Raw genomic sequence first — 18,704 nt, 5'->3', positions numbered from 1 at the left:
AAAAAAAAAAAAAAAAACCTAAACCAATCCCCTGTTCCCTCCCCCTCCCCATGCTGACCATCCCACCCCTTCCTGCTTCCTGGCCCTGGCATTCCACTACACTGGGGCACAGAACCTTCACAGGGCCAAGGGCCTCTCCTCGCATTGATGACCGACTTGGCCATCCTCTGCTATACATATGCTGCTGGAGCCGTGAGTCTCCCCATGTGTACCCATGGTTGGATCAACTGTAATTTTCTATCTCACAGAGAATGGGACAGCCAGTGCCTTCTTCCATTCACTTCTTAATTTAAGATGCTAAATGGTGGGCTCATCACACTCCCACAATTCTCTGCCTGGGGGCTTGCTTACTAGTAAGACAGTGGCAGAAGGAAGACCTAGAGATATAACATCATTATAGATTTTTTTGTAGATGTCACCATATTCACAGATCCTTTCTTGACACTGAGTGTAAGCCAACAGAAAACACATCATCTTACATAGGATTTTCATTGTGAACTATAAATTCAGGAGATGACACACATGTAACTGATAGGACTGTGTCTCACCTGGTCTATTGATCTCTGTATTGTACCTAGTGTGGTTTTGGAAAAATGCCACCATAAATCGATATGCTAACATAGAAGTGTGAAGTTTTCTCAGGACCCCACACCTAGACAATGAATTAGAAGCAACTAGTAGCTTGCTTGGAGAAGGAGAATTAGCTGATCCCAGGGGTAAGAGAGTTATTGGTTATTCAGTGCGTAGTGGTCAGCCCTGAGACCAAATACATACAAACCATAAGATGGATTAAGAGGTTGGTGTATGGTGTGGTGTGGTGAGATGTGGTGTGGTGTGTGCTGTGGTGTGGTGTGGTGAGATGTGGTGTGGTGTGGTGTGTGCTGTGGTGTGGTAAGATGTGATGTGGTGTGTGGTGTGCTGTGATGTGTGATGTGTGGTGAGATGTGGTGTGGTGTGGTGAGATGTGGTGTGGTGTGGTGTGATGTGGTGACATGTGGTGTGATGTGTGCTGTGGTGTGGTGTGGTGAGATGTGATGTGGTGTGTGGTGTGGTATGATGTGTGATGTGGTGTGGTGTGGTGAGATGTGGTGTGGTGTGGTGAGATGTGGTGTGGTGTGTGATGTGTGATGTGGTATGGTGTGGTGTGATGTGTGGTGTGATGTGTGGTGTGGTGTGATGTGTGGTGTGGTGTGATGTGTGGTGTGGTGTGATGTGTGGTGTGTGCATATACATGTGTATGTAATTATAAATGAAGAACATCTGGAAACTTGACAGCCTCTTTCCCATAAACTTGGGTGTTCATGGGAAGGGGTCAAGGCAGTGTAACTGGGGGGTAGCTGTAGGGAGGAATAAGAAGGGGGAAAATGAGCTAATTTTATTTCAATTAAATATAATTTTAAAGCAACTTGGAGAAGAGGTATAGTCCTTCATCCAGAGACGTTGAGTCAGGAACCCGGGAGGCAGGAGGCCATGGAGGAGTGCTACTCAACAGCTTGATTCTCATGGCTTGCTCAGCCTGCTTTCTTACAGCACCCACCACTGCCAACCCAGGGGTGGCACTGCCCACTGTGATGTGGACCCTTCCACATCAACTATCAATCAAGAAAATGCGCCACAGCCTTGCCATTGCCCTGGTCAGTCTAGTGCATACATTTTCTCAACTGAGGCTCCTATTTTTCATGACTCTGCTTGTGTCAAAATGACCTAAAACTAGCCAGCACATCTCCATAAAATGAATTCATTTCTTGCTTGCTCTTCTAGAACAGGTGAGAATATTGCTTTAATTACACATAGGAGATTTCTGAACTGAAAAACAGGAACTAGGTAAATAGCCAGCAAAGCGAAACTCTAGGGAAATATTTGACATCCATCTAACTTTCAAATATTTTCCTCGTTCATCAGCCCTTTCGTCACCTGAGCCTTTTCTACTTATTTCATTTAGCGTCTCAGTTGTTTTTCTTTCTTCTGTGGTGTCGACGGCACTCTAATTGTGCTGTGTATGTGAGTGCTAGGTGTTTGCCTCACACTGACAGGCTTCTCATTTGAGGATGTACAGCTGGAGTTCAGTCCTGTCAAGTTCTTTGTCGAGTCACAGTCTTTGTTAGAAGCTCCTTGGCCGTGAAGTCACACACTGTTTTGTTCACTGGTCTAGTTTCTTCTGTCCTTTGTAAGTTCTACACATAAGAATAAGTCACAGATTCACCAAGTCATCGGGTTATCCATGTTATGGTGTTTAGTTTTATTGTTGATTGGGAATGTGTTTATAATTAGACGAGATAGTGGTTTTAGGTTAACTAGTCAGTCCCTCCCCCCTTTTTTGTTTTTTTTTGTTTGTTTGTTTTTTGGGTTGGTTTATTTTGTTTTGTTTTTTCAAGACAGGGTTTCTCTGTGTAGCCCTGGCTGTCCTGGAACTCACTCTGTAGACTAGCCTGGCCTTGAACTCAGAAATCCACCTGCCTCTGCCTCCCAAGTGCTGGGATTAAAGGCGTGTGCCACCACTGCCCAGCCCTCTTTTTTTTTTTTTTAAGATTTATTTATTCTATGTATATGGGTGTTTTGTCTACATATATATCTTCATATCAGAAGAGGGAATCGGACCCCATACAGTTACAGACAGTTAGGAGCCAGCACATGGGTGCTGGAAACTGGACCAAGGCCTTCTGGAAGAGCAGTCAATGCTCTTAACCCCTAAGATAATCTCTTCAGCCCTCCTGAATAGGCTCTTAGAAACAATCTCTCAGTGTAGCTCAGACTGAACTTGAAGCTGAGCCTCTCTCGAGTGGTGGGGCTGTAGCCATCTTCTCAATAGTGATATTAAATATTTTTACATAATCCTTTAAACTCAGAGATCTCTCTCAGTACTGCACATTTGCTTCCTGGCAGGAGCGCAACTTCACTGAGAGTAGTGAGTGCTGCCCTCTGAAGGGAGACATTAGGCACTCCCAGATGGTCAGCATAATGATGCTTAACTTGGCAAGCGTGAGACCAAAACAAGTGAGCTGATAGAAGTTCACTGAGACAAGTTCCAGACTCCCCCAGGTCCCTTCCTCCTGAGAGGACGCGGTGAGCTTGCTGATTGTGAATGCCCCACTGCTGGACGGTCACTGTGCTTCCCTTAGGAAAGCCTGAGGTCTAGGGCTGTGGTGTCCCACGTGGTGTGGCACTGTTTGTTCTAGAGCTTTCCTTCCACTGACCATGCCTTAGACATTTTGTGTGGGTGCTGGTTCACTCCTCCATTCTCCATCGCAGCACCACTGGTTGGGCCCATTGGAGAGGGTGAGGTAGTCTCTGACAGCCGCTCTCCTCCTTTACTTCAGGTTCTGGTGTGACTGCAGGTGGGGGAGTTTTGCTTTTTGACCCATTCTTATGTAATGACAGGTTGTGGTCAATATTTTCACTTTCAAGCCAAGAGACCCTCACGTTTGCAATCCCCATGTTTAAGAAATTGACAAAAAAAATGAAATCCAAATAGATGACTCTGCAAGAGAGGACTGTAGTCTTTATCAGCATTGGATGGAACAGGTTGGCAACGACATCAGAAGGTGGCAGCTTTTTGAATGGCTTCTTAGGGAACATGTAAATATTCCTGGCCACTATGTCATGAGCTTTTCTTTCTTTCTTTCTCTCTCTCTCTTTCTTTCTTTCTTTCTTTCTTTCTTTCTTTCTTTCTTTCTCTCTCTCTCTCTCTCTCTCTCTCTCTCTCTTTCTTTTTCTTTCTTTTCTTCCTTCCTTCCTTCCTTCCTTTCTTTTGTCTGAATGCAATGCCTTTTATTTGTATTTGATCATGAGGATTAACACAATCAGCAACTCCGGTGACTTTTGCTCACCCCACTGAGAAGCCGATTAGTAGTGTCTCTCTCCACGTCTCTCTCCACGCAGCACTGTTCTTTCGAGGGACACTGATACCTGTGCAGCCACCTGACCTGGACAGTCAGGGTCAGCTGAGTTGGGACTTTTGGGGTGTCTCATTTGGGGGACAGGGCCCTAAAATCCCTCTAAAGACCCCACTGTGCCTGGTTCTGGACAAAGTTTCCTTGTTCAACTACTTACAGACAACACTAGCTCTGGCTCCCCTCTGTGGACCTGATCCTGGCAGAATGTTTTCTTTTTCAGAGTTGCTCTTTTTAAATCAACGATAGAATGACTCCATCAGAACACTAGACACCTCCCCAGATGGAACCTAAATTCAATCAAACTGGGATGTGACTATCCAGAATTATAATGACAGGGCAGCAAGCAGGAAGGCACTCTAAACTTCTATCCTAGCACAGCTGAGAGGCGGATAGATGAGGACAATCTCCTGCTCTTCCATGTAGCTTCTGTGGAGGCCTATATATAGGTCATTAACACTCTACCTTCCACTTCCCTCCTGGAAGAGTTCATCTCCATGGAGGCTTGATGGAGCTCCTTTATTGATCCATTAGAGAAGTACAGAAAGAGCCAAGATAGCTTGGGTCCCAGTACAGTCCTAGTATTGTGAACAGCAGCAATACAATGGAAGCATGCTGGACTCCAGTTATCTGGGAGCAGGGAAGGACTATAAATCTACCACCATGTATCAACTGACTAGGGAGCTTCATGGCTGTTCAGTCTCTGGTTCAGTTTTGTTTCCAGTGCTTGTTTAATTGTTGTTAATATGAAATCTTTTTTTTTTTTCTTGGACTTTGTAGCAGTTGATTGTACAGGTTTCAGATAATCCTCTGTGTTCTTTATAAAACACCAAAGGATGAAGGGAGCTGGGTGTCTGTCTTGCCTGAAGCAGGCTTTGATTTTTCTCACTGCTTTTGAGTTGATGAATATAAATGTCATTGTTAGAAAAAGAAATAGTGATCAACCTTCAGAGATTTGTTTGCTTGCTCTTGCTAAGGGAAAAAAAATAGTATGTGGATATTGTTTATACTGACACTGAAGACTGTTTAAATAGGTTATGTGTGCATGTGCACACACATGTGCGTTTGTGTACATGCATGTATGTATGTGTGTGTACATTTACTCATTTATTTTGGAGGGATGGTTTGTGGGTAAAGGTTAGAGGACAACTGGTATTGAACCTCAGGTCATCAAGCTTGGCAGCAATTGCCACAACCCACTGGCCATTCCATCAACCAGGTTTTTTTCAATTTTTTTCCCCTTTTCTTTCACTTTTAAACTATATTTGGATTCAAGAGTTATTCTAACAGCAGTGAATAATGGGGAGAGGGATTTATTATACAATTTTACAACGGCTGGGCATAGTGGCTTGTGTTTTTACTTGGGTGGCCGAGACCAGCGGACCTCTTGATTTTAAGGTTAGCCTGGTCTACACAGCACTTTCTAGGATAGCCAGCATTACAAAGAGAGACCCATAAATAAATAAATAAATAAATAAATAAATAAATAAATAAATAAATAAATGAATAAATAAATAATTCTACAAGGTGAGTTCCTGCTCCTTTCTGTAAGTCTGGGGACCTGTAGACTTGGCTTTTGGCCATCCGGTTCCCGGTCAGCTCCTGTCACTAGAGTGTGAATTCTCTGTCCTTCATAACATCTGCCCCCATTTTAACATCAGTCCTGCTCACCAAGTTGAAGTTCTAAAACAAGAAGTAGGATCACTCCTACTTTATTCCACCTACCTGCCCCTGTCAGTAGAATGTCTTCCCTGAAGGATCATTTTTAAAAGCTCAACCACAGTGATTCATGGCTTATAAAAGCCTCTGCAACAGAGAAATGGAAGGGGGACACCAAGTCCCACCCCAAACAAGATGCTCCTTTTAACTCATAACCACCTGGAAAGAGAAATTCCATTCTCTCCAATTGATTGACCTTGGGTATATCAACGATACCACAGGGCAGATTCCATGTTCAGTGGTTGGCCAAGACAAAAATGGACTCTGTTGTGGTTGTTATATTGTGGTGGTATCTTGGGTTTTTTTTTTTGGCATGGTGGGATATCTGGGAGTTTTCGTTTGGTCTGGTCTTTTGAAAGAGAGGAGGTAGAAGGTACATGAACTTGATTGGAGAGGATGTGGGAAAAGTCAGGGAAGGAATAAATTTAAAATAAGCCCTACAGGAGGCAGAGTGAAATAACAATTGAGCCAGTCTCCCAGCTGTTCAAAGGGAAAGGGGGGGGGGGCAGTGAGGCTCCATAGCTTGAATGTGAAAGATCTCTACATTTTCTTGCTTACCAGGTCCTCTCTCAGCATGAAAGCGCACTCGCACTTCTTCTAATGATTAACAGACTGGGGTGTGGGAAGCAGCGCTTCAAAACAATGTGAGGCTTGTATCCCTCTACACACTTGTCTGAAATATCAATATAAATAGTTTCTCTGATAAGCAACTAGAGTCTGAGATAAGTCCTTCCTTTTACTATGGCAGATAACCCAGGGAGCGTTAGTGATCACCACTAGGGAGATGTTTTGCTTTCTAATGCAACTGAATGCTAACTGGGCCTCTTCTTGGGCTCTCCAAATGCCACACTAAATATTACAGTGTTAACGGCAGTGTGTGTGTGTGTGTGTGTGTGTGTGTGTGTGTGTGTGTGTATCCGTCTGTGTCCGAGCACACGGTCATGAAGGTGATGTCAGCCGAGTAGCATGAAGCTGAAATGAACTCTCACCAATTTCAAGATGTCCTAAAACATCACAGGCTCAATGATGCGTCTCCAAATGTAGGCTCCATTGCTCAGGAGGGTTTTTGAAATTATAGTCAGTCCAGAAGTCCTTACCGAGGGCCAGGTTCCGTGCAGACCTGGAGGGCAGGTTTGACCAGGGGTCTCCCAGTGGCTGGTGGTTTCACTGTATGAAAAGTTATCTTCTGGGGCTAGAGAGATGGCTCAGCAGTTAAGAGTACTAACTGCTCTTCCAAAGGTCCCTAGTTCAAATCCCAGCAACCACATGGTGGCTCACAACCATCCGTAGCACCCTCTTCTGGTGTGTCTGAAGGCAGCTACAGTATAATTAGATATAATAAATAAATAAATCTAAAAAAAAAGAAAAAAGGAAAGTTATCTTTTATTTTAAGGACTAAATGAGACACTAGCTTAGCCCTTGGGGCTGGCTACCTGAGATACATGGGAAGTGACTCAGGCATTTATTCCTTTATTTAAAAAGCCTCAGGCAGGTTCTAGGAGACCTTTGGTTAAGAGAAGAAGTGATGGCATAAACATAGAATATAAAACAAAAGGTGAACCCAAAATGGCCAGGACAAGCCACTTTACTTTTGTTTTGTTTTGTTTGTTTGTTTGTTTCGTTTTTAATTATACATAGGCATGTCTCTGGGTCGGCATGTACACATGAGTACAGGTGTCCAGTCAGAGCCTCCAAAGCTTGGGTTTCGGGCAGTTGAACCACTTTCGTGGTTTCTGGGAATCCAGGAAGAACAGTCTATGCTCTGAACCGCTTAGCCGCCCCTCCTGCCCCTCTTCACTCTTCTTTGGGGAGAGTTCAGGACCTCCCTGTGCGGTTCACTGTGGAGACCAGGCTGGTTTTGAACTCACAGATCTGCCTCCCAAGTCCAGCATTAAAGGCATGCCCTCACACAGTAGAAATAGGTTCTTAAGCTGAAACCTCCATTCTCTACCCATAGGTGGACTTAGGAGCTCTGCCTGGCCTCATCCCCTCAGGCTCTGTACCACGTTCTCCTGTGTAGTCACTGTTGGAAACACCATCTCAAAGTACAGTTTTTTGGCTTCCCCCAAAAGAGTGTTCAATAAATAACCAAAGGTTTATATCACGTTTAAAAAAATAAATAAATGGAGCCAAATTACCATTGTAGACTGATAAATTTGAAATAAGATTCTGATAGCATATGAGGGTGTAATAAAACCTTGAGGAGCAGCCTGCACTTTGCTCTGAAATCACCCTTAGCATCCAAGAGAGAAAGCTCTAGAGTCTGCTCTAGGTGCAATGACATGCCTGTTGCTGGGTCATCAGGACAGAGCTCCCCACCTGCAGTCAACCGAAGCCGAAGATAAAGTACCTAGCTACTGTCCCTACCCTGCCCTGACCCACTGTGTGGAACTCAGAAGATTAGAGTATTCCCACTGTCAACTAACCCACTGGTTGCTGGGCCAAGCAAGTGATTTCCCCAAAGACAAGGATTGAGTTAGCCTTATTAAGTCTTTTATCCCAGAGCCCCACACTTAGACACGCCAAATAGTTGGCTCAAAAATAGCCACTTGGGCTTACTTAATAATGAAGCATTTATTTGCCTAGGGTCCTTGGTTCAAATCCTAATTCTGGAATTCGTAGCAGTGTACAATTTTCGGAAGGAAGACTTTTGCCTGTCACCCAGCTTGCTGTTAGCTTCAGTCTGCCCAGCCTGGATTTGGAAGTGGAGGGGTGAGGTGGGAGTGAGATGCTGAAGGCAGATCCCAGGGTCTTGTACTTGTTCGGCAGGTGCTTTTCCTTTGAGCTCTACCCCCAATCCACTCTACCCTCACGGATATGTCTGCCTATTGTTTCTTCATTTGTTTATTGTTTTACACCTGCCCCCACCCACATACCACAGGTGGCTCTGTGTAGCTCAGGTTACCTTGAGCTTGTTCTCTAGTCCAGGCTAGCCTGAAACTCAATTCTCCCGGCTTAGTGTTCTGAGTGCTAGAATTTATAGCATCACCGTGCCCCATTTAGAAGAGATTTTTCTTATCAATGATGTCTTCCTGTGCATATAATAAAACCCACTTCACATATTTTAGCTGAGAAAATAAGGCTTGATAGTGACTGGGCCAGGCTCTCACAGATGGCAGGCACAGAAGCCATGGAGTCCATCCTTGTTCTTGCCCTCATTTTGGCCACATTCACTGTGTCCCAGCTCTATGGAAATCGGAGTTGGCCACCAGCTCCTATCTGTGTGTCTACTGTCCAGAGCTTCATTGAATCCCCGTGTAAACTGGTACAGTAGCACCCATCTGGTTTTTTTGTTTGGTTGTTTTTGTTTTGTTTTGTTTTGTTTTGTTAAGCCTAGCACTTAAGGAGACAGCCATGCTACAAAGTAAGAACTTTGTCTCAAGACCAAAACCAAATCAATCAATGACTTTAATGATGTGAGGTAAATTAATTTTATTTAGAAAATTTTTATACATCTTGGTATCATCAGAAGACAACCTGGATTTGGGGAAGGAGAAAGAATACATCCTTGACCATCTAAAAATTATGCAGGATGGGACCAATTCTGCTAACTTAATAAAAGCATGCTCTGTGAGTCTGAGCCAGACTAACACACAAAAGTCTTTGTGCTGGGTATTTACCATGTCAACTTGGGGTGGGGGTGGGGTTCAACTGAGAAAGTGAGCCCACGTCTCTAGTCTCTAGGCCCCCGAGTCTAGGGCATTTTCTTAATTAGTGAGTGGTGCCACCCCTGGCTGCTGGTCCTGGGTGCTATAAGACAGCAGGCTGAGCCAGCCATAGGGGGCAGCCAGTAAGCAGTACTGCTCTGAGGCACCTGTGCAGTTTGAATTCCTGCCCTGACTTCCCTCAGTGTTGTGCTGTCTATGGAACTGTAAACTGAAGTAAGCGCTTTCCCCCTGAGTTGCTTTTTGTTGTTGTGTTTTACCACAGCACAGAAACTCTGACTAAGACAGTCCTTAAACATCCCCTGACATATGCCAGCCAGTAGAGCTTCTGCATATGACTGGCACATGGATCTTGCATTTGGGCACCCCAGGGTTTTGGTATACCATGTAATGGCAGATTGATTGTCTCCACATTTATATCATAGATGTGTAGATGGTGTGTGAGATAAATAGGTCTTTGTCATTAAATTACAAAATCCTCTGGAGAGTGAAAGATGCTCATGGTGACCCTGCACCCCCTTCCATCGTCATCTTCACCGTACTCCTGACCACTCTTGACTACAAGGAAAATAACATTTAGAGGATTTGGGGGAGAATTGTTTAAATCATAAAAACCAACAACAACAAAAAGCTTAGTACAGGGCATTTATTTGTTTTATTTTGAGTCAGGGTCTCCTGTAGCCCTGACTGGCCTCATATGTGCTATGTAGTCAGTCAAGGCCAGTCCCTATGTTTCAAGTGCTGGTGTCACAGGCAAGAGCAGCCTTGGTGATCTTTCTCTTAAGAGACCCACATCATTAAGAATTGTCGTTAACACTCATGATCGATAGGGCCAGTTCCTCTACCTCCAGAAATCCCTCAGGCTACCCTGTTAGTTCTCCCTGTGTTTGGCAGCTTGCTAAGATGTGTATTGACCTTTCCAAATGTGATCGTGGACTATTTGGAAGCATTCTAGCACGGTCTGTTAAGGACCATTCAGGCACCTGGACCTCCAACAACTAAACTCTCATAGCTCTTGTACTGCCAGCTAGAACAATCTAATGGAGTGTCTTGTCCTAGCAGCTTGCTGATTATAATTATGTAGTTTATATTCTGAAGTGTTTGTCTAAATAAAAATAGCTCTCCAGGAGCAGCAATGTATTTGCTGAGCATCTGTGTCAGAGTGCTCATCGAAGGGGACCTCTTTGCTTATTGTTCTTGTGTGGGAAATTATGCAAAACCAAGAAGATAGGGAACAACGTACTCTTAATTTTTCAATTACAGGTTGATGACCAAATGAAGCTGCTTCAGAACTGCTGGAGCGAGCTCTTGATCCTCGATCACATTTACCGGCAAGTGGCGCATGGGAAGGAAGGGACAATCTTCCTGGTTACTGGAGAACATGTGAGTATCCCCACCAAAACAAAACAAACAGAAAGCTCATTATTCAGCTTGTTCGGCGCGGCAGGACTTTTACTAGGTCAGAAGCACTCTTGAGGGAGAAATGATGACTTGGGCCCTCAGTTCCTGCTCTGATCAGAACTTTTCGAAAAGTGAACAGCTTTCCGCTGCCAGTCTGCAGAATGAGGAGTCTGGTACAAGGGTCAGATGGACATCTAAACTAAACTCAGCAATTAGGACTGGTGGGTTTGGCTCCCCCCCAACCCCCCTTCAGCTTCTGCCATCAACACACCATATTTGTAGTTAGCTAGACATTTTAGTTCCTTTATAAACTGGACAGTCCTTGCTGTTTTGTTGCTGCCGCCACCGGTGATGTTGGTGATGGTGCTAAAGATAAAACCCAGGGTCTCTATGTTAAACATATGCTCACCACTGTTGAGCTACCCAAGGAGCCCCAGCATCGTTGCAACTTTGGAACACTGTCTGAGGAATAGGTGGAAGAGAAGTAAGCTCATGAGAAGGGATAGGAGTTCCGATTTTCAAGAGCTAGTCTGTTATCTACAAAGAAAAATCGCTATAAAGTTGGGTTTGTTTGTAAACCTACAATTGTTGAATCTATAAGTACTTACTGGTTACCCGGCTACATGCTGATCCCCATTCACAGGCACCGCTGTATATTAGGGAGTAAAAACAGAGTCCTGTCCTGTTGCAGCAGGAGGTTGATGATAATAAACTAATTCACAAACCTGTGGCATATTGGAGCCAAAGGACATTATATATATTGGCCTGCAAGTATGAGCACATGCTTCAGTGAGACCTGGGGATTATACAGTGTTTGGCCTTACTGAGGTGACATTTGAGTAAACCATGGTAAAGCAGAGACTAAACAGAGGACCTATGCTATACAGTGGGCTTAATTCCTACTTCTTAGGGCTTTTATAAATTTTTCTGGTCTTGTCCACTCTTCCTTCTACATAGTGGGTTGATTGGTAACATAAACTTCGGGTATAATACTGTGAGTTCTTCAGTCAGCGCATTTGGTCATAGCTATGCAGGGTACCACTCCATCGTTCAGCCAGGGTGACTCGAGCGCAGAGGCATTGTGATCTTTAACATCCAGCCATAAATGTTTATGTGCTGTGAAACCACAGCAGTGCATATTTGAAAATGAGAGGCTGTCTCCACACCATTCTCTGTATTATTAATAAATCACACTTCCCAATCAAATTAAAGGCAAGCACCATGTCAAGCTTTTGCCGACTGGATCAATTCGCCCGACTCTGCTCCTTGTTCTCAGCAGCTCTGGGGAGAACTTTATAGATAAGAAAGTCTCTCTGGCCGCATGTGCTTCCAAATGCTGGTGTTTGCATTCTGTATCTCAAGTCTTAAGAGGGAACCTCCCCATTTTTTAGGCTGATCACGGGGTATATGTTTGACCATCCCCACCCTTACCCAGCTTGGGGTTCCATTAGAAGTAAAAGACACAGCTCAGGATGAACTCAATCTCATTTGCTTAAATGAAGCAGGGTTGTGCATCTCATCCTGGCACTAGTTTATTTTGCCGTAGATTAGTAGTAGTGACTGCTGAAAGGCAGAGAAAGCACAGCCCCTGCCTCTCTGATTTTTAAAACCAAAACAGCACAAACTGTTATTCTTGCTGTCAATCACTGCCGGCCTGGACATGAAAATAGAAGGCGGGACCTCCCTAGCTGTTCCCCACATCTTTCCTGCAGTACAGATGCTCCCAGATTCCCTCGTGAACAGAGTGATGCCTCTTGTACAAAAGCGTTCTCATTCATGGTAACTATGGAGGGGGGGTGCGGGGGGGGGAGCTTTTATCTTCTGTTGTGGAGCAACCAAGAAAAGGCTCATGAGCTTTCTAACAAACAGCAAGAAAAAATTAGGGGTTGGGTTGTAGAGTAGACACACAGAGAGACAGAGACACACACACAGATGAGAGAGAGATTGAGAGAGAATGGAAACAGAGAGAGAGAGAGAGAGAGAGAGAGAGAGAGAGAGAGAGAGAGAGAGAGAGAGAGAGAGAGAGAATGGAAACAAATAGATTAAAATACCGGGGGATGACGGGGGAAGCGTCTTCACATGTCTGCAGCTTAGTAGCATGTGGAGACGGCAAATGTTTTTCTCTAGGGACAGAAGGATTTTTGAGACAGAGTTGACTATGGAACACTTTGGGCCTTAAAGCCACGATCCTCCTATTTCAGCCTCCTTATTGTGCATATTACAAACATGTGCCAACACACATAGCTAGAGTGCATTAATACAAACTTCTTGACTTTGATTTGGGAATTTTAAAGAGTATATATATATATATATATATATATATATATATATATATGCGCCTGTGTTTATGAATGTGTCTAAGTATGTACATGTGTGTATATGTGTATCTGTGTATGTTAGAACAGACTATGTACCCTTTTTAGAGTTTACTAGCTACATCATCCTGAGAAAGTCATCCTACCTATATCAGTTTCTTTGCCTGTGTGATACCCACATGAGAAAATTTCAATTGTAACAACAGGAAATAGTTGTGTGGTACTGGACTAAAGAGCAAGTCTTTTAAACAAGGCTGACCCAGAGACATAGTGACCTATGTCCCATAGATTGTCTACAGTGTGAGCCTTCACACCCAGGTGGAGGTCAGCTTCCATGATACACTATAGCAAGGTCATGCTGCTGTCCTGGGGAAGAATTAAGCCACGTTGTGCCAATAAAGCATGCAGAAGTCTCCCTAAGGCTCCATGGTTGGCACTCACCCTTAAGTGAGGAAGATGCTTTTACATTTGGGTAAAAAATATTTCTGGTAGAGTAATAATGGAACGCAATCAAAGATGTGAAAGGAGAATTATTAGCTATTGCCCTGCAGGGAGGCCCCTCCTCCATCTGCTCCACAATGGTAGGTAGCAACTGTCCTTTGGGCTTTACAGGAAACGGAGATGTAGGCAAGCCCCAGAGCACTGTCAGCTGCATTGTAGGATCTTCCAGAAGAGAAGTGTGACCTGAACAGTAAGCTGAGATAAGCCTTCTCCACCCAAGTTGCTTTTGGCCATGGTGTTTTATCACAGTAATAGAAACCCTAACTAAGACAAATATCAAAGCCAACATCTCAACACAAAGAGAATCCTAGACAGTGATTTTCTGTTCCCTTGAAGCATGTGATTGGTTGCCATACAAACCTCTCGGGCAGCTCTATGGACAACCACAGGCCCCAACAGCCTTAGTGCCCAATGTCTGTCCTTTCTTCCCCACTATGTGTAGAATGCTGATAAAGCGACTAAACTTTTTACAGCAAAGGAGGTAGAAAAGACTAACATTGAGGAGTGGTCTGTGGGTGCAGCTTGGTGGGCAGCATTTGACGATGTGTGAGGCCCTGGGCTCAGTCTGCAGCCCCACAGAGAAAAACAAAGGAAAATGAGGGAAGTGAGAAGGGAGGAGGAGCAAGGGGGTGAAAGTGAAGTTCAGTATCTCCAGGAAGCTGTCTTGAAATCATGAACAGGTAAGAACACAGCTTCATACTCAGACGTGGGGGACAGACACCAGTGATAAAGCTCAGGCCTCCAGTCCAGGATGCTGGTAGGAGCACCGTGTTTCACACCAAGGTGATCTTGTTCTCTCCCCCTCCCCCTCCCCCTCCCCCTCCCTCTCCCTCTCCCTCTCCCTCTCCCTCTCCGTCTCCCCTTCCCTTCTTTTAATTTCTTGGGGGGTTTTTTGGTTGTTGTCTTTCTTTCTTTCTTTCTTTTATTTTTTTTTTTTTATTTTTTATTTTTTTTGTTATTTGAGACAGGGTCTCTCTGTGCAGCCCTGGCTTTCCTGGAACTCATTCTGTAGACTAGGCTGGCCTTGAACTCAGAAATCCACCTGCCTCTCAAGTGCTGGGATTAATGGCATGTGTCACCACCAGCACAGCCGGTGCTCTTAACCGAGGAACCATCCCTCACACCAAGGTTTTTAAATTAACTCTACAGAGTTTGATATCACACTTTAAACTTATGTTTTATTGTATGTTGAAAAAGACTTTTTCTTTATTTTTTTCTTCTAATTTATATACAAGATCTTACTATACAAGCCTGCCTTGTTTAGTAGACCAGACGAGTCTGGGGTTCACAAATCTACCTGCCTCTGCCTATTGAGTGCTGACATCAAAGGTGGGCACCACTATGCTCACATACTTGTGAGTTTTCATCCAACACTGATATAATAAATGTAGACTAAATAACATTGAGGCAAAAAGTAAAGACCGATTATCATTAATATTCAAAAGTGTCAAAGCAGTGTTTTTAGTTAGTATCTTATAGTTATGGCAGCTAATTCTTTTTATCTAGCATTTTAAAAGCTATACATACACATATGCATGTACCTGTGTGCATATTGAATAACAGTAAAGTACTTGACATGAGGGCAGATTCTAGTATTTGCATATTGTACCTAATTAACAACCACTCTAACATTATCCTACGGGAAAGATGTACTGTCAACCTATTACCTTGTATTATTGTGCACTGTATTAAAATGACAAGAGTCTTACGCTATCTGAGCCATCAAAACTTTGGACATTAGAACTAAAAGCAAATTATCTCTGTATCTTCATGATAAATGAACTTCATCCAAAGAGGACACTGGCTTAGACGGTCTCTTCAGTCTCCCCCTTGGATTTAATGGCATAAAGATTACAAGTAAGAGAGCAATCAATTAATTTTACTAAGTACATAAAAGACAAGGCCAGCTGCTCCTGAAATGAGTACAAACTCTGCACCCAACAATGAAAACATAATTATGTTTGCAATAAAATGTAAGGAAGTTGCAGGCCTGTGATTTATCAGAAGTGAGTCATCCGTCCTCCTTCAGAACTGTGCAATTTGATAAATTATCCTTGAAGAAATGTTGCCAGACGGGCCCCCACCCCCTGTCTAATAAGCATGTTTCAGCTTTCAAATTAGAATGTAAATAAATGTGGCTATAAAGGTGTTAGGATGCCAGTCAATTCCTTGGTCTACAGGTGTCTCACAAGCAATTCCTTCAGGTGTTATGTTTTGAGAATGAACCTCGGCTATTAAAAGTTACATGTTGAAAGTTAACACACATCTAATTCAATTAACGTCATCTTGATAGTAAAATTAACTAAGACTATGAGTTTGCATTTTATTTTAATACAGCCTTCAGGATCAGGGCCTAGTCAATGTGCTTGTGTGTTCTACGCAGTGCCCACAAGGCATATTCAGTTGGCACCAAGCTTGAATTATAGTAACGTTCTCACTATGATTATCTCGTCATAACCACGGAGAGGAGAGGGACCGTTCTAGTTTATGTGCCTCATTTAAAGATGAGGACACTCGGGTGGAGATGGTGTCTGATTTTCTCAACTGTCTTTGTAAGGGTCATCCGTTAGTCCCCATGGTTGTCACTCACTGAGCCCATTTGCCCTGCAGAATTTCTCTCAAATGTTGAATAACCCTTATCTGAAAATGCTTGGGATTAAAGTGCTTCAGATTATGGGTGTCAAGAGAGTTACACACATAGAGCTAGGGCCAATTTTAAATATGCAGTTATTTTAAGTTACACACACACACACACACACATCTCTGAGAGGGAATCACACACATCTCTGAGAGGGAATTTTGTTTAGTACAAAACTTGTCCCTTGCAGTGTTTTAGACTTGAGGGCATTATTTCAGGTTTGGTTTGCTTCTGTTTTTTTTTTGTTTTTGTTTTTGTTTTTTTTGACACAGGGTCTCATGTAGTCCATACAGGTCTTAACTTCGCTAAATATCCAAAGCTGCCTTTGACTGCAGAGCTTTAAGGGTCTGAACCACCAGACTTGATTATCCATCAGAGTTTTGTATTTCACTATGTTCAATCCGTGTTATTCCAGTAGCAAAGGTACTGATGTTTTATTTTTGTTTGTTGCAGTCACACTAAGTTTGTTTGGTTGGTCTAGAACTCACTGTATAGTTCAGGATGTGATCCCAGGCTTGTCTTCCTTCCTGTCTCTGCCACCCTCGTTGTGTAGTCTAGTTTGACACAAGCTACACCCACCTCTAAGAAAGGTCAGTTGTGAGATTGCTTCCATCCGATTGGCCTGTGGCTGAGTCTGTGGGACATCTTTTTTATTACCAGTGGATGTGGAAGAGCCCAGCCCACTGTGCGTGGAGCTGCCCCTAACTAGGTGGATGGAGCCACCCCTAACTAGGTGGCCTTCTGTTGTATAATCAAGCTGAGTGAGCCAGTTGCAGTTTTGGTCTCTGCTTCGGTTCCTACCTTGGCTTCTCTCCATAATGGACCACAACCTGTAAGCCAAATAACCCCTTTCCCAGGGTCTGATTGGTGGGGTTTGAGTATCTGTGCTATTCCACTTAACCTGTGAAGTGAGAACTTCCTTGACATAAGAACCTCTCCCTTTAAGAATAGTGACAAAAATGCTGTCTGGATGGGCTGTGGTGGCGCACACCTTTAATCCCAGCACTTAGGAGGCAGAGGCAGGTGGATTTCTGAATTTGAGGCCAGCCTGGTCTACAGAGTGAGGACAGCCAGAGCTATATAGAGAAACCCTGTCTCGGAAAAAAAAAAATGCTGTCTGGATGTCACTCTAGAAGTCTGAAGTGCCCGTACAGGGCTCCAAATTATCCCCTTGATCCCCTGCCCCAGGGTTCAAGCTGCCTATAGACTGGCCCTTACCTACATTTTTGAAAAAAGACAAAGAGCCATAGAATGCTTGACAATTAAATTACACGGGATAGTGCCCACCCACTATCATACAGAACAGTAGGAAAGCACCGGCTTGAAGCAGGCGCTTCACTGCACTGCATTTACCCGGGATAGTGCCCACCCACTATCACACAGGATAGTGCCCACCCACTATCATACAGAACAGTAGGAAAGCACTGGCTTGAAGCAGGCGCTTCACTGAACTGCACCTCAATGGTGGCTTTTTCCTGTGTAGTTGACTCTCTCTGTAAGTTGATTGACACCTTTGAGGGTGTTTCCTTCCACTGATTCATAATTTTCCCACCCTTGATAACGGTTTCTTTACACCCAGTATTCTCTAGTTAAGGCTGAAAACTCAACTCATCATATTTACACAATATAAGGGGAGGGGGGAAGATCCATTCTGCCTTGTTTTTAATTGCAGATTCTACTCAAGAGACTAGTTCTTGTGCGTAGGAGGCAGCCCTGTGCCTTCTCCTAGCGAAACAAGTGCAGTCAATTATGGTAATGAAATGTCAATAAATATAAAAATTTAATACAGTCTGCTCTGGGCGAGTGGCAGATGAGGGCTTGCCTCCCAGACAAATTTGCTGCTCATGCAAAAATTAAATGCACCTAAAAGATCATCTGGTTGCCTGAGAATTCTCCAGAAAAACAAAGCTGGGAGTGCCAGCCACTGAGGGGGTCTTCCCAGGCAGTGCACTGAGGGGCCAAGCTAGTACTGCCGTGGACGGCCACCCTACTGTCTTAACTTGTCATTATAAATTGAATGTCTTATGTCCTCATGAGATGGGTGCCTCTCAGTACATTTTACAAAATGAAAATAGAAGTAAGACTTCTGGGGCTTGTTTTCCAGACCAAGAAATTATTCTGCATAAAAATTAGGACATGTGTCAAGGGGTAGAGGGGGGGATGGTAATCAATTCGTTAGAATCTAATGCAATCATCTCAAACTAACAGCCTCATGTCAGCCTCTAAGGAAGGGGAACTGCTACTAAATAGTTTTAGAATCAAGCATATGTTGACACCAGGGAGCTTGGAGTGGGGGTGATGATGAGCTTGAGGCCAGCTTGGGCTACATAGTGTGACTCTTTCTAAAATAAGAGTCCTTAATCACCACACCAAAATATTTTAATCATCTGCAAGCAAGCAGTGTTGATCCATGAATATATTAAGATGTCTCACCATGCCAGTTAAGATGTATCATAACCATTATTTCCTCATATGTTGGTATATGTTATTGTGTCTATGTAGAATTATTATGTGGCTCATTTCTTGTGGGTAGCATATTTTTGTCTCGACAGAATTTAAATGATTACCTTGCATG

The 18,704-nt window shown here is 43.6% G+C and overlaps 1 protein-coding gene across 3 annotated transcripts in view; it reads left to right on the top strand.

The window, feature by feature from the left end:
* The window catches only part of Nr5a2 (nuclear receptor subfamily 5 group A member 2), a 110,784-nt gene that overhangs the window by 52,546 nt on the left and 39,534 nt on the right, over positions 1-18,704 (top strand). For all 3 annotated transcript variants that reach the window (XM_031384064.1, XM_031384067.1, XM_031384072.1), the window contains exon 5: positions 10,538-10,657. In XM_031384064.1, coding sequence (XP_031239924.1) covers positions 10,538-10,657 — 120 coding nt within the window. The remainder of the gene's footprint in view (positions 1-10,537; positions 10,658-18,704) is intronic.

This window comes from Mastomys coucha, unplaced genomic scaffold (assembly GCF_008632895.1).
Source record: "Mastomys coucha isolate ucsf_1 unplaced genomic scaffold, UCSF_Mcou_1 pScaffold1, whole genome shotgun sequence".
In the NCBI taxonomy this organism is placed as follows: domain Eukaryota; kingdom Metazoa; phylum Chordata; class Mammalia; order Rodentia; family Muridae; genus Mastomys; species Mastomys coucha.
The sequence above is the reverse complement of the archived record's forward strand: the minus strand, read 5'-3'. Positions and strand labels throughout refer to the sequence as shown.